The sequence below is a fragment of the Homalodisca vitripennis genome, chromosome 1 (assembly GCF_021130785.1).
Source record: "Homalodisca vitripennis isolate AUS2020 chromosome 1, UT_GWSS_2.1, whole genome shotgun sequence".
Classification (NCBI taxonomy): domain Eukaryota; kingdom Metazoa; phylum Arthropoda; class Insecta; order Hemiptera; family Cicadellidae; genus Homalodisca; species Homalodisca vitripennis.
The window spans coordinates 36755603-36772408 of NC_060207.1; the positions used below are offsets into that span (position 1 = coordinate 36755603).

The 16806-nt window shown below is 31.1% G+C and overlaps 1 protein-coding gene across 3 annotated transcripts in view; it reads left to right on the forward strand.

The window, feature by feature from the left end:
* Positions 1-16806, forward strand: part of LOC124359879 (pericentrin-like) — a 128854-nt gene that overhangs the window by 35974 nt on the left and 76074 nt on the right. For all 3 annotated transcript variants that reach the window (XM_046812993.1, XM_046813001.1, XM_046813009.1), the window contains exons 11-15: positions 32-230; positions 3333-3536; positions 11534-11656; positions 11943-12693; positions 15117-15197. In XM_046812993.1, the coding sequence (XP_046668949.1) occupies positions 32-230; positions 3333-3536; positions 11534-11656; positions 11943-12693; positions 15117-15197 (1358 nt within the window). The remainder of the gene's footprint in view (positions 1-31; positions 231-3332; positions 3537-11533; positions 11657-11942; positions 12694-15116; positions 15198-16806) is intronic.

Sequence of the window (16806 nt, forward strand, 5' to 3'; positions counted from 1 at the left end):
GATGAAATTCAGGTAGTTTTTTATATTCCAGATTTCCTAAAGAAGATAACAGAGGACTGTGTCAAGTCTATGTTTCACCTGAGTCGGAGACTTGTCACCGCACATAATGCAGTCCTGACTACTATTGGAGTCCAGCGGGAGCAGGTGGAGACAGGCTGCCAACTGGTGGAGCTCCAGGAACTTGTGCGTAGCCTACAAGCTGAGAAGTTGGAACTTGAAAAGAAACACAAGTAAGTTTGAAAGAATGTAATTTCATATTGTAAAAAAACTATTTGCTAAAATGGCATCTCTGCTTATTTTTAAAGCAAATTTTGTTTAATTTAGGACAATAATCAGTGAATAAAAAGTTGTAAAAATATTAATGTTTACATAATTTTCACATGATGCTTCATTGTAACAAATTTCAGTTACTAGCAACTAATCCTAAGTATTAAGTGTATTGATCTTAAAGTATTTAGTGTAAATTTAAAATAATAACTTTGTTAGCTTACCAAAATACATTAGTTCACCCTTCCTTGGAGACATGTTTCATTCTTCCTGTGAGATCCAGTGATTTGCCATGAGGTTTTCGATGCCAAGATCCTCTCTGGAATGTGGGTCCAGTTTCTATTGTAACCATTAGGCTTCTTTGACAATCTTTTAGTTAGCACGATGATTTTCATTGTCAAAAATTCCGATTCTGTTCAGCCAATTGGCTTTAACTAATCACCATCATGTAAGCGATCATCAGTCATCTTTACAAGATCTTGGTTCTCTGTCCTTGGGAGATAGATATAATCAATTTGTGCCTACATGCCTTTGGTAGGAACCATGTGAGAACATTACAGCCAAACTATTAAACTGTCAGAAGCTTGATAAAAATTGTGTCAACTTTATGTTGCTTTGTTGGATGTTGTTAAGTTGTTCGCCAAAATATTAAAAAATAGTAATAATTTAATATTTTGTCCATGAGAGCTGGGAACTTAGAAAGCAACATTGTTTTCTTAGTGAGTGTGTAAAAAACAACTGAATGTCTAAGAAACATTCCATGGGATTGGGTTGGATAGTTTTTACAATTTTAGTAGTTGCTAAACTTCCAAATTTTTCTTTGTTAGTAAATATAAGTAATATGGTTGTAAAACAGACATTTATTTAAATTTCTTTAGATTTTCTATTTCATTTCAAATTTCTGATCCTACTACTATCCTTAAAGTTCTAAAGTTGATGTGGGTGTGAGGAGAAATAGTAAGATGTACTTAAACATTGGTAAAACAATGAAGATATGAAACTAATTAACAATTAATTTATTTCCTAATCTTTTAATATCCCTCTCCATTCACTGTAATAAAAAGTAATCACAAGATAAGGAATTTATGTAGAATTTTATGAAAAGAAAAAGAGGATAAAACATTGTTATCAGGTGGTTGTGAAAATAGAGTTATGTGGATAATTTTAAGGCTCAGATTACCATATTTTCAAAAAATAATTTGCTTTATGATGTTCAAGTTTTTTCAGATAATTTATTAATCTGCTCAGTGGCCCTTTCAAATTCAAATTCAAATTCAAAACAATCTTTATTTACCATTTGCACATTACATTACAAGAATAAATATACAAATATAAATGGTGTCAATAGTATGAACTTAGATTTAAGAACTAAATACATAAGTTAATTTGCTAAAACAGTATGTATATAAACAAAAGTATAATTAATATTTAACCAATAATCTATAGTTTATTCCACACTGCTTTAAAAAACTCATTAAATGAGTATAATGTTTTGTCAACAAGATATTCTTTTAATTTTAATCTGAACAATTTGACATTAGGAATGCTTTTGATATTTTCGGGGATACTATTGTAAAACTTTACTCCAGCAACTAATGGGGTTTTTCTCTTAAATTCTAATTTTAATTTTGGTACTACCAACTGGTTTCGATTTCTAGTCAAGTAGCCATGTGATGATCCCAATACAGGAAGTCTATCCCCAGCTTTCCTAACAGCCACCACAGTGGCTAACAGCCACCCTTCATTGATTATCTGTAAAAAATGTTTACTGTATGAGTTGTTCCACCTAAGACAGCACTGTTCCAAAATATTTACAGTAGGCCTATTATCTTGTACAAGTAGATTCAGCAAATCATTTGTAGTTTCATCATATCAGCTGTAAATTTTTTTCAAGTAAACATAAAAATATCAATAAGTACACTTAATTTTGGACAAAGCTGAAGGACTTTACAGCAGAGGAGTCTGATGGACAACTTCTCAGGTACAGAAGTTATTCAAATTAATTGAAAGTACAGTATGTGAGATTGCAACATTAAATCTAAATATTGTTCGGGTGGACTATAAGTCACTTGACACTAGCAGTTACTGAGTATCAGTTTGACTATAGTTGTAGCTAGTCAGCTGTTAGTTGTGACAGTACTGTTTTGGGGTAATGTTGAAGTTATTAAATTATACATTTTGAAGTGGTTTTATATTGAAATTAATCACTAAATACTTTAATTGTAAACATTTAATAAAATACATTCTTGAAGCTCTTTTCTTATTGGAAACTATATATTAATTTAAAACAAACTCTCCAATAGTATAAGTTTTTTTATTAAAAAACTTATATTATTGTAGAGTTTGTTTTAAATTAATATTTAATAAAATGCTTAATTATTGTTGCAATGCATTGTTGTTATTTTGTTTAGATTATTTTGATTAAACACCAGAAAAGAAATTTGAGGTATTTAGCATAACAGTGTATTTAATATCATTTCCTGTATGTGTGAGGATTACCCAAAAGTTCCTGTAATAGCTCTGCTGTGGGCAGGGCTTGTGGAGTACAACCTTCTGCAGCTAGGTGTTGGTAGCTCTGACAGTTAATTAATGGTCTGTCAAAGGTCTAAAAGCACAATATTTTCAATTTTCTTAACATTTTCATCTGATCAGATAGTTGATGAACGTCTGGAACGAAGATTGTCATCAATGGACATGTCGCCATTTTTATACAGAGAAAACTACTTGTACACAAATTTTTTCCATAGCGGCATCCATGTAGGTTGTGATCAAAATTAAAACTGTTTCAACAGCATTTTAACAAGCAGAAAACAAAATTTCAAAGCTGCACACTGTTTGCCCAAACTTGCCATCATAAAAAAAGAAAATAGTAAAAAACAACAGCAAAAATAGTCACTACAGAAGAACAGAACAATCCAGGTAAATGATCCTGGTGGCATATAAATGGCGATGAGTTGTGCTACCGACACCTAGTGTCAGAAGTTTGTACTGCACTTATGATGTACATACACCATGCTATCCATGATGTATGATGAGACTTATCTTGGTGGTGTTCGTGTTCCAAGATCTGCTATAGAATTGCTGATCAAAGACCATGAGAATGAACTGGTGCTGGTGAACAACTTGCTAGCCAAGGTACAGAAGGAGGAGCCACTGGCTCTGGGCGGGGACTGGGACATCAAACGTCGGGAGTTGGAACAAAAACATCGCAGAGAGGTAGAAGATCTCCGTACTTACTTTGAGAAGAAATGTGCTGATTTAGAGAAGCAGTAAGTAAATTGAATCCCCAACATTTTGTCTATATTAACTGAAGTACAAGTTTTTGTAGCAATTTTTCTGCTCTGTTTGAAACTTTGGACCTATGATTAATCATACCATTTTTAGTTTGTTTAAACTTTCATTGTGTGAAGGCATTCAAGACTGGCACTTTGAATTTTACTAAGTAAATTAGTCAATTATTATACAGGGTGCAGCAGCATAACTTCCTTTTTTAAAATGCACGCCATTCAGTTAGTTGATGTCATAGCGGAGTGCTAGTGGTCTCATTCAAGAGGGGGTACTGTAAAGTTTTGTCCCGCCACGGTTCAGTCGCCATCCTGCGTTGGAATAGTGAGGAGCGTGCCTTTGCCGTTGAGGCCTACTTTTCAAGCGGATGTTCGGTTATTGCAACACAGCGTGCATTTCGGAATCGCTTTAATTTAGCCCCGTTGGCTCCCGTCCGAGACCGCAAATCAATTGTTACATGGGTTTGTTACAATTGTTACTACATTCAGACAAACTGCAAGTGCGACAAAACGAAGAACTGGAATCCTTCGGCCCGTTAGATCACCTGAGAACATCGATGAAGCAGTGAGAGCGTCAATGTTGCGATCACCACGGCGTTCTGCGCGCAAACACACATCTGCCCTCGGACTATCCGATCGTTCTGTGAGAAAAATTCTTCGTGATGATCTTCATTTTCATCCCTATAAGATGGCGATAGTGCAGAAACTTTCAGAACGTGAATTCAATTCTCAGATGAACGCGTGTGAGCTTCTTCTTGATGTCGTTCCCGAGGGTGCTATTGTTTGTTTTTTAGCGATGAAGCCCATTTTCATTTGTGTGGGTCGGTTAACAAACAAAACATGCGCTACTGGGCTGACATCAACCCTCGAGAATTGCATCAAAGGCCTTTGCATTCACCGAAAGTCACAGTGTGGTGTGCAATTTCCTCAGCTGGAATTATTGGTCCCTGGTTTTTTGAGGAAAATGAGGTTACAGTGACAGTGACAGGGACCGGTATGTAAACATGGTACAGAATTTTTTTTTCCCCACGGCTAGAAGATTTGGATTTGGGGGACACTTGGTTCCAACAAGACGGTGCAACAGCACACACTTCGAGAGCATCGATGGCTGTTTTGAGGGAAAACTTTCCAGAGCGCCTTATCTCAATTAGAGCTCTCCCGATCTTTGTGATTCCCGATCTCGCGAAATATACCTTGTGATTTTTTTCTATGGGGTTTTTTGAAATCCCGTGTCTATGTGAACCGTCCAAGAACCCTACAAGATTTGAAGACCAACATCCGAGAAGGAATTGCCAGCATAACACCTGCTACGCTAACAACAGTCATGACAAACGCCAGAAATCGGCTTACGCAATGTATGGAGAATGGGGGACGTCACCTAACAGATTTGATCTTCAAAACAATGTAAATAAAAACTTTAGACATGTACCTACATTATAAAAACTAAATAAATATTGTCTGATGCATACAATAGTTTTTATTGAGTTTTGAAAAAAGGAAGTTATGCTGCCGCACCCTGTATGTGTAATTGATGGCTGGTTCTGCAAGGTTTCTATAATTAATATGATTGTTTACTGTACAAATTAATATTTTTAGATCTTCACTACCAGTGCTTCCTCAATACATTTTGGAAATATGATTACTAACAGAATCAGTTAGTGAAATGCAATTCTATAAGCAGTCAATCCTTTTCTAGACAGTAATGGAAATTTCCCAAAATGTAATAAATGTTACATAGGAAACATAAAGTTTTTCTTTAAATTTCAATCCATAGGATTTTACAGTCATGTCATATGTAATAAAGAAATTAATACAAGAGTTAAAATATGATTCCCAAAGCAAGTATTGAGAAAGACAATTTTGGTGTTTGGGATAGCTTGAATACAGCACAAATCATGAGCAGCATTAACATTATTTGTGTAAAAAGAGTATGGGATGCTTAATGCAAAGTTTTAAATAAAATCTTTATTCTGACCCTTCTGAGTAGCAGCATTACAAATAGTTGTTGTTGTGCAATAAATTCCAATCTGATAAATTTTCTCAGTATTGCCAATTTAATTCAAAAAGTTAATATGCATCCAGATGCCAAAAAATTGAAAATTCTAAAAAGGTTTCTGATGTGTATTAATTGTATCTTTATCATGAGATATCTACCATAATCCTATGACTAAAACTGAGGGAATAAAGGTGTTTGAAATTTAACATTGTTCGTATGAAACTAAAGTCATAATGGCTGCCAGTACAGCCGGCTCTTAACTTAACCTTGGATACTGAGGAGAACAATACATATGCAATCTTTCAGATCCCTAAAAAATAATAGGAACACATGTGAGAGGTTAATACATAACAGGAAGTTATCAGAGAAAAAATAGATAAAATTATTTAAATATCTAAAGGAAAGAATCGTTATTAAATTGTTTTATCAAAATATAAGCTCTCAGTGGTTTTTTTATCTAACCTAAAGGAATGGTATGTGAAGGTCCAGGTATGCATGATAAACCACAAAAAAGTAGAAATTTGTTGAGGAGAAAACGTTTTGACTAATATTGCTGAAGGAGATAAAATTAATTTCTTAAAATCCTTCAAATAGCATATGTTACTGTAACACATTAAACAGTTAATATTTACCTATATATTTGCTTTAAAATATTATTCATTTTGAGATAAACTCAATAACCAAGTAATTGTTGATTACTTACTCTATTTGACAGAAGAATGAATGCTAAGTTATCAGGTTTGCAGGCTAGGACACGCCTGTTTCTCAAGTCAGGCATTGTTATATAAGCTGTGTTTGGTCAAATTTTTTTAGTTTTTTCATAGTTTCTGGTAAGGAAATTAAGTTAAATGGAAAATAAAATTTATTAAGTAGAAAACTTTATTAGTGTTAGAAAAGGAATATAATGTTAAACTGAGTTCAAATGGAGACAATTACTGTGCCATTGTATAAAAAACATAAAGAGGTTATGTTTCAGTGATTAGGTGAGTTTATGTTATATAAACATTTAGCTATAAAGCCATTTAAAATTATTAACCCTGAAACTGATTGTTGAAATTGCCATTTTCCTTGTTTGTAAAATTTATTCAAAATAGCATAAAACCAAGGCTAATTGTTTCTTATTAAGTATAATTTCTTTCATCATTAGATGTTGAATCCAGATTTATGAGTGTAATCATAAAAATAGATAAGATATGCATTCTTTTAAATTATTTTCAATTCTTTTTGTTACAAAATAAATGTTTTAATAAACTTACAGAAAACCGCAGGGTTGTCAAGCTTTTAAAATAATTGTTTTCAAATTTTATGCTGAGTCTAAAAATATACAGTTACATGGTTAGCAAACTACAGCAATAAACTATAAAAAAACAAAAACCTTGAAAGCAGTAAATTTGTTCATTACTGTAAAAAATTAACTAATATAAAAAATAAATCCAAGTTTATCGCATCAACATATTAAAAAATTATAGTAATTTAAATAAAAAAAAGATAGTTGAAATGAACTTCCAAGATAAGAAAATGCTTTCTTCCATTAGTTTTGAAACATGTTTATGCTAATATTTAACTTTATTTGTTGATAGTCTACTTGAATAAAATTCAAACCATATGTAAAAAAATATTTAAATATCAGCATCACTAGCAAGCATAAGCTAATAAGCTGATACAGTGCATACTTAATTGCATTGTAGTAATTGCCTTCAAGATAGCGTCATTTGTGAACTCATTATATGATGAGCAGCAACTAAACAAATGTATATGGTATTAACCCTAGCAGTGTATAAAGTGCATGTTACGTGTGTTCACCAAATGTCACATGCAGCTCAGGTTTTTTGGATTATATATATATATATTATATATATATATATATATATATATATTACAAGTCTTTATATTTAATGTAACAGGTGTGGTAAACGCTTTACAAAAATAAAATATAATTTCGAAAGCTTGCACCAACGGTCTGAACGATTTACCAAATACGTTATATGTGACCAATCACAGGACTAATATACATAACTGACATACCTTTGCAAAATGTCACTAAATGCAGAAATTAATTATCTTTTCAGTACTCTGACTGCCATTTTATTCCTGTTATACTTTGTTTACCATAAGCATTCTTCCAAATCCTTAAATCAGGTGTAGTAGATTGTGTAAAATACGTTGTTTTGGGAAAATGTAATAAACTCTTATAGTTTGATGGGTTTAAATTGAAAAATCTCGTTAAAGATGAAGAGCTAATGTATCAGAAGAATTGTTAAGAAGTATTTTGTGGAGTGGGGTTGCCGACCTAGACTACTTGGTAACGAAAGTTATAACCTTTGTGAAGTGCAGTAAGTTCTTTTTTGTATAATATACTACTAAGGATTACTTTGGTTAGTATTGTGAAGTGTTTTATATATAAATAGATTATGAAAGTGGCATGTTTTAGTGCTAAAATTATTATTTATTTGTACAACAAATTTCATATTTCTTTGTGGGCTCTAGGCCTATCTCTCCCAAAATGGAATATTAATTTACTACATTTCTTTAGATGAAAATGTAGTTTTATAATCATTTGTTTTATTGTTTTCTTTAATTTGGATTATATTTTATCCCTTTTCAAAATTATTTGTAGATAGCAAAGGTTTAATAAACTGTTGTACATGAAAGTTATTAGTCTTGATAAATATTCTTTTTGCTATAAATATTTATAAATATCTAGTAGGCCTACATATTCTTTTCAGTTTGGATTATATTTTACGCTTTTTCAAAAACTATTCATAGAATTGCTAAGGTATTTATTTCATCAGTTATAAACTACTTTTTATCTTTCCAAAAAACCACTTTGTTTAGGTTTCATATCATCATGTATCTTTTTAATTTTTAGCCATATTACAACATATTTCATATGTATTTATTTACAGATATGTTTTTAATAAAATATGCTATAGAAAAAAATAAAAAAAATATTTTTGTATAATTTGCTTTTACAAAAACCTGTATGCAATATTTTCAGCAAAACATATTAATGAGCGGCCCATTTACATATAATGTTATATTTAATAATTTATTACTCAAAGTATTTTGACCTTCTACTTCTTTTCTATTACCACATTAGTTTCCTGTGTGGAAAATATTTAGAATAAATTATAACAATTCTGTCTAAAGCCTAATTTGTTTCGTAATTTTCATTAAACATTTGAGATTCCATGGTTTTTTTCTTTTCTTTTTTGCCTCTAAAAAAATTATATCTTTATAGCTTTGGTTACAGATATTGTTATTTCATAATACAGTATACTCTTGACAATATAAAAATATATTTTTTACATTTTATATTTACACTAAGGTATAAAAAAAAAATACTTAGCATACTTTTCACAATTTTGTGTAACGTATCCATGTTTTATAAAATATATTGCAGAAATTACAATTTTTGCTTTTACTGACACATTAAGTACATCTTTTTCTGCTATATTATGCAGAAAATATATTTTGTTTCTCAATATATTTAGGCTATTCAGAATTTTCGTAACCTTTTTTTACTGCTAAAAAGTGGTAAAAGTAAAAATGTTGTTACAAAACTTTGTCCTGGTTTTCATTCTTTTTATGACAACATATAGTAAAATATAACGTTACAATATAAGTTATAGTAACCCTTTCTAAAACTAAATTTCATCAATAAACTAAAATTATGAACAATGTAAAATTTTCACAACTGTTTTAATAGCTAATATAGTTTATTTACTTGTTAATAATTTTTAAGACAAAATGATTTCCATCATGATTTCAGTCTAATGTTGGTGGCTTTTAATACCAAAGTCCCTTGTCTAATCTGTGCTATGAATTATGAATTTTTACTAATTAGTTATTACTAATTAGTTATGTATTGAAATCAAGTTATTTGACAATATAATAAAATTATGGAAATGACAAGAAGTTAAAATTAATTTGTACCAAACATATGTTAAAACATCTCTTAAAGCAACATAAGTTTAAACACATGTTTGAGAAGAAAGAAAACTCAGGTGTCATTTTTTATTTTATAGGTTATGTTTATAAGTATGTTGTATTTAACCTATATCCAAATTATTGTAATTAAATTAACCCTTTTGTGAATGGTATTTAATGTATTATAAAAAAATGTAGACAACAACTTTCAGTTTGAAAATAATTTGGTTTTGAAATTAAATAATTGTATTTATGTGTACTGTTTCAAAGTTAATTTTGAAATTGCAAAGGTATTGTAATCTTGTAATACTCTAGTCATAGTACATTGTAACTCTTTTACAGCCAAGTGATTTACTAACAGACTACCTATTCCAATACTGCCAAGCCATTCACCAGAGGCATGTCTTAAAACTGCCAGCTAGAAATTGCTGTGTTTTTTCTGAAGAACTTTGGTATTACAAAACAGTAGCCTACTAAAATTGTGTGTACTATAATTAAAGAAATAATAAAATTAGTTAACTTTTTTCTTTTGTTTCTTTAAATTTGGCTTGGTGCAGAATATTGAAGATCCAACTAAATTTGTCTTCCACAATCATTAGTTGATAAACAATATATTTCTGAATCAATAAAGAGGAAACACGGAGATAACTTTAAAAATAACATTTTCGTGGGTATTTTTTTTAAGTAAAAAAATTAACATAAACATAACAAACCATTTTTTTAGAAGGTCATTCAAATTTTGGCAATTCATAAACATAACCCTAAGAGTACAGTTTATTCAAATGTTTTATTGGCAGAATTCCAAACATTTAACAAGGTTGAAGAAGATATTACTTAATGTGCTACAGAAGGACCCAAAATCTCATCTTGGCCTACTATGTGAACTTTTCAGAGATAATTTGTTTTATGGATATATTCTGTATGCCTGGTGTCGTCTTAAAGTAGTCTATACTTTGATGAGGGTGTCTTGTTGACTACACTAATCCAAAATTGTTTCATTTCATAAGTTTATCATCATTTCTCTGGAAGACTTTCGAACGTATGGTGAAGAGATACTTAAGAAAGGGAGCCCTTTTAGACACTCCTCTTTATTGAAATCAACATGCATACAGGGTATATGCCTGTCAAGTTCTGTGACACTGACTTGCACCATCTGCTGAGTAGGATTGAGAACAGCCTGGCTACAAAGGAAATCACACTATGTTCTTATCAAAATGTTATAGTTTTTTTTTTAATAAGTGTTCCACAAAATCCTATAATAGTCATATAATATTGAAAAAAGTAAATGATCACTTTTATTTAAAAAAATGTAAAATTTAATCTTGATATGTGTATGTTTCATATTAGACCTTTAAAATTATTTGCAACTTGACTTATGCTTACATTTAAAGTTTTTACTTTTACCTAGTGCACAGAGAAAACTTGAAAACTTTCCATTGACATAAAACAGTTTCTAGACTTTATGGTGATATGCAAGATTAATTTTGCCAATGAATTAAATGAATGTCAATTTGTTCATGCCATGTACTCCTTGCATTTACTGTATGTGTATATACCAATTTTACGTTGGGTTAGATTTTAATTTGATAAATTTAATTATATTTGAACAACTATCATCCAAGTTTTCTGGTGCAAACCATGGTGGAATTCTTGAGATATTTAGAGAATTTGCTTGGGAAAGCTATTTCATACAACATAGATGTTAAACTTAAATATTCCAAGAATTTACTGTGTAAGCAAAAGCAATGTTTTAGTACGGTTTGCACTGGAAAATGCAAATGTTAGTTATGACATTACTAGCTGCCTAAGCATAATAGCTAAAGTTATTTTAAAGTAACTACATGAAATATTAAAACATAATGATTTAAATAATGAATCTTTTAAAACTTTTGACACAATTAAATTATAATGAACTGTTTCAATTCCGACAAAAAAAGTTAAGTTTGCTATCATCTGTGATCTCAGTTATATTGCAAAGTTTATATACAAGGTTTACTGAGGGTTAATATGTGTTAATAAAATAGTGTGGTATGTGATGGTTTTTTTTACTTTGTAGCTACTCCGAGGAAATTTACAGTCAGAGCCAACAAAGCTGCAAGGTGTCAGAGGGCAGTTGTTCGTCAGACATAGGCAACATGGTTGATCTCTATGACACAGGGTTGGACGAGCACAATCATCTGTGAGTAAATTCACAAGATACCATGCTTTCTGTAAAAAGACTTATTAATCTCTTTCTTATATTATAATTTAACTTTCAATTTTTAAAATAGTTGAAATTTAAAATAATTTCTATCAAAAAATAGCCTAAAATTACAATCAAATATTTGTGTACAACTATTTACTAGTACTGGTGTGAAATTTATTGATAAAAATGACATGGACGTGAAAATACACTCTAAACTTTAAAATCATATTGTTTGTGAATACACATAAGTTAATTATACATTTTAAAATTTATTTTTCAGAAACAATGATGAAAAACTTCATGAGCGCTGTGAGAAGAAAATCGAGGAACTTAAAGAGGAACTGAAAACTCTGCAAGAGAGGTGTAAGACAGATGTAGAGTCTCTTAGTTCACAGTATCCAGATGAGTTCATCTGTAAATTGTGCAGAAAGAAGTTGACAGCTTACAGGAAAGATGAATATGGGCAACCAGGAGACAATAGTTGTGACTTGGATAGCGATCTGGATCTCAAAGTTTATCAGATTAAAGAAGAAGTGAGGAAGGATTACGAAACTGAAATTGAAAAAATAAAGGAAGATATTATTGAACAAGTACTGAAAAGCAAAGATGAAGAGATAGAAGTGATTAGATCACAACTAAATAAGAAACACAAGATGGAAGTGGAGAAATTCCAACTCAGATATGATGAGATGGCAAAAAGAGAAGTGGAGAATTCTGCATTGCTGGTAAAAAATGAAGTGTTTATGTCACATGAGCTGAAGGAGAAAACAAAGCACAATGAGCAACTAAAAAGAAAACTGAAGGTGCTCAGTGAACAAAAAGAAAATGAAATGGAGAAATTAAAATCTGAATTAGTCAAGGCACACAAGAAAGAAGTGGAGAATATGAAGCAAGCTTTTGAAATTGAGATGACAACAAGAATAGGGGCGATCCTGGAGGAGAAAACTGACATGGAGGATAAGTTCAGAAAACAAGTTGAAAAAATGCAAAAATCCATTATGGAACTACACTTGGAGAAAGACCATTGGCAGGTAACAAAATGTTAAACTCTGGTATGATTGTTTTTATCTAAATTTTAAGTTTTCCAGTCAATACATCTTAATTCTTAGGCTTATTTAGCCAATGTCATGATTATCATCAAGGTTTTCTGGTTCAAACCATGCCTGAAAATTTATGAAATTCAAGATTTACTTACAGCAATTTGTCAGCCTAGCTCTTGGGAACCATTTGACTTAAAAAATTGGACAGTTGAACTGTTTTGCAATTTTTGTCAAAAATTTGTTAACTGAAGATAGAAATATTTATATTCCATATCAAGGTAAAAATATTTTAAGATTTTAATCGTTTTTAAGATTTTTTGACACTGAACCAAACACCTTGATGTTAGTTTGCCAAAGCAATTACATTGTTTTTAAAATACTACCACCTTGCTATGGAAAATATTTTACACATCAGCTTGCAGTATTGGTCAGATGAAAAAAGGAGAACTTAACCTGTCAATGACCACCAATGTAAGCAACAAAAATTATTATGGCTTTTTTATCACAGGCTGGTAACTTTTTGACAACTTGATGCTGTATCCTTTGTTGAAGTATTTTCTTTTTTTTTCTGGACTCCATTCTATTCATCCAGTCTTCCATCCAGTGTTTTATTCACAATCTTGGCTTAAAATCTCTCGACTGAAGATAGCTCTCCACAGTGATGCTGAAAAGTAGTAATGTCAATAATAGTGTTTGTCAAGTTTCAAAGTAGTATGAACAGGAAAACTTAGATGTTATCTATAACACCAGCCACATAGGCTTAAGAAGTAAGATGATTGTTTTTGTTTTTAAAAATATTTGGAAGACAAATTCTGTTTTTTATAGGTTTAAAGTGTATTTAGAGTTACTTATTATTTATATATTAGTAAGTTTAACCCTCCAGTGGTTCACTATACTACTACTCATGGTTCAGCCTATTTTGGACATTCTTATAGTAGGATCTAAAAATCCTGTCCATCTACTTTTTTAACATTTACTTTTATTTTATTTAGGAAACATCAATTTATATGGAACATTCACTTCATAATCCTTAAGTTGTTTCTGAGAATAAAAAATTGCAATATCTGCAAAAAATGCTTGGAACTTGGACTTTTGTTAAATTCAATTTTAACACTCATCCTGATTATTAATAATTGTCCATCGAAGAGAGAAATCGATCTTTGCAATTAATTTTCACTACACTTCTTCTTTATTGGCACTGAATTTTTGTGACCTATTTCATTAGATAATTGTTCGCAAGAGTTGGTAATAGTTTCTTAAAGTTGTATCATATAATTATTTTTTATAAATTTTGTAAAAATTTGTGATACACAATTTTTATGATATAAAACCTAACTTTGGTGTATTTACCAAGATTCTTGTATTGTTTACTTTCTTGACATCTGAATATTTTGATTCAAAATTTGACACCTGAAGAAGTGGACGGATACCAGTTTCAAAGCACAAAGATGGTAAATGTCTGTAATCCTATTATCTGTATAAATCAAACCGTGTTGCTTTCGAGATGTTAGTGTGCTTTTATCTGTGGCTGAATCAAATGTTGATAGGGTCCCTAGTTTCTCAGTTTACAGCCTATCAGGCATTGAGTACCAGGCAGATATTGAAAAATGTATGACCATCACAGTTACTAGTACAAAACAGGTTCACCTGTATTAACACGAGCATGGCTCTTATGGAATAGATCAGTATGGATTGATCATGATGCAAATTTGTAAAAAACTTCTATTAAATTTAACTTGTTTATTGAAAACCTATTTTGCTTACTTTTTGTATTTTCATTGATTTTGTTAGAACTTGTTTTCTTTGTATTAAAGTACATTTGAAGAAGAAATTTTCATTTATCAAGGAATCTTTAATCTTTATCTTTTTTTTTACTTTTATACAATGTTGAGTTTAGCTCCAGTTCCACTTCCTCGTAATGTTTAACATTCAACGTGAATCAACGCTTCGCACCATAGCTATGCTATTTCATATAAATTATTCTGAATTTGCATTTCTCTAATAACATTATATTAAAAGTAACATATCACTCATGGCAAGTGATCTAGGCTTGAGATCTATTGCAGTAAATTAAGATATATATATATATATACTAATTTAACGAATATGTACCGTAATATAAGTATATATAGTTTATACAACTTCTCTTCAAAGATACGCTTATCGGTACATATTAGGGAATGATTCCTGTAAATAAAATCCACCTTCCTTTGATTGAGCCGTACGTATTTCAACTACATCAGTGGTACCAGTGATAAAAATTAATTTCCATTTATTAGTATAAGGACTATTTGGTTTTTACAGACCACTAATATTTGTTCGTAAAATTAAGATTGGAATTAATATGTTGTCAAAAGTTATATTCTATACATGTTTTGGGAATAGAGTCTCACCATCATATATGTTTGTTGCAGGCATGCCAGGATCAGGAACTTCAACAGCTGACTGACAAAATTCGAAAGGACATTCTTCGTGTCTTGGAGTCACAAATCAAGGTAGGATCTTTGTAAACTGGTCTAGGGGCTTACTGCTGATAATACTTGATGTAAGAATATTAACATTTGTGATTTATTTTAATGTTATTGAAGACAGTACTTACCTGTAGCTTCGCATGTAGTCGAGGAGTAGGATAAAAATTTAGGGGGGTACCTGGACACAATTCCAAAGTTAATGAAATTTTGGTGTGTTGTTCGCTTGTGGTATAGGCCATGAGATAGGGTGGTTTTATGGGCAGTTGGGCACCTAGACAGTTCAGTAAGTAAGTTCATAAAATAATTTAAAAAGTATGGTATAGAAATGAGCAAAATTAATAATTTCCAAATATATCAAACCATTTTGTTTTATACTCCTTCAAACAGTGGAATTTGCCCCAACGGTTCAGATGAGGGAATGAAGACAATACAAAGGGAATTTTGAGGCTGCATAAACTAGAAAAGCAACTAAGCAATTGAGAAAAGATTTATTGAAGCTCAGGAACTCTTATCTTTTAAGTGGCAGTGAGGTCGATCGGCTAGAAGCAGCTCAACAAAATAAAATTTATGACTTTGTACTCTAAGAATAAGAAAGCTAGCCAATGAGGATCATATAGCTAAATTTACCAACACAAGTAAAGTAATATGGAAAGTTGTAAACAGTGAGAGGGCCACAAAAAAAGATTGGTGAAATGAAATGAAAGTTGAATACAGATGAAGGAATGAAGACTGAAGATACCAACAAAGTAGCTGAGCTCTTTAATGAAAACTTTGCAAGTATTTCTAAATAGACTGAAAGTGAATTCTCTTCATCAGGCTTTGTCTTACATTATACATCCTGTTCACCATGATCAACTTATGACATTCCGACCTACAACAACCAAAGAGGTTCTCAGCATAGTCAACAAAATGAAATCCTCATCTTCAACTGGAATTGATGACATCCCTTCACACCTTTTGAAATTATGTGCCCATGAATTAAATCATTCCCTTACAGACATTGTTAATAAATCGCTCTCACAAGGAATGTTTTTTGATTAACTTAAAATCTCCAAAATATACCCTCTGTATAAACATGGAGACCAACATGATATAAAAAATTTCAGACCAATTGCCCTACTATCAATAACCTTAAAAGTAATTGAGAAAGTTGTATTAATAAGACTATTTCATCATCTACTGCTAAACAACCTTTTACCTGCATGACAGCATTGCTTTATACAAGGAAAATCAACAATAGCTGCTTTTATAGAATTTGTAGAGAATGTTATTGACAACATTGAAGTCTGTAACACAGTCAGTAGCACATTCTTAGACTAAGTAAAGCATTTGATTGCCTTTATCATAGTTTAATTTTAACAAAGCTTGGCAACTTGGTGTTTAAAAATGTTGTACTTCAGTGATTTCAATCTTAGTGAATGAAGTAAACTGTTCATGGAACAACAATAAGTACAAGATCTACTTCACGAGAAATAACAATAGGAGTTCTCCAAGGCTCAGTGTTGGGACCTGTCTTGTTTATTATTTTCACATGTAACCTTAATGTTCATGGAACCTTATAGTTGAACAATCATGTTTGCTGATGCTACTGTTCTGCTAACCAATGATAATAATTCTGAAGCTTTGGAAATTG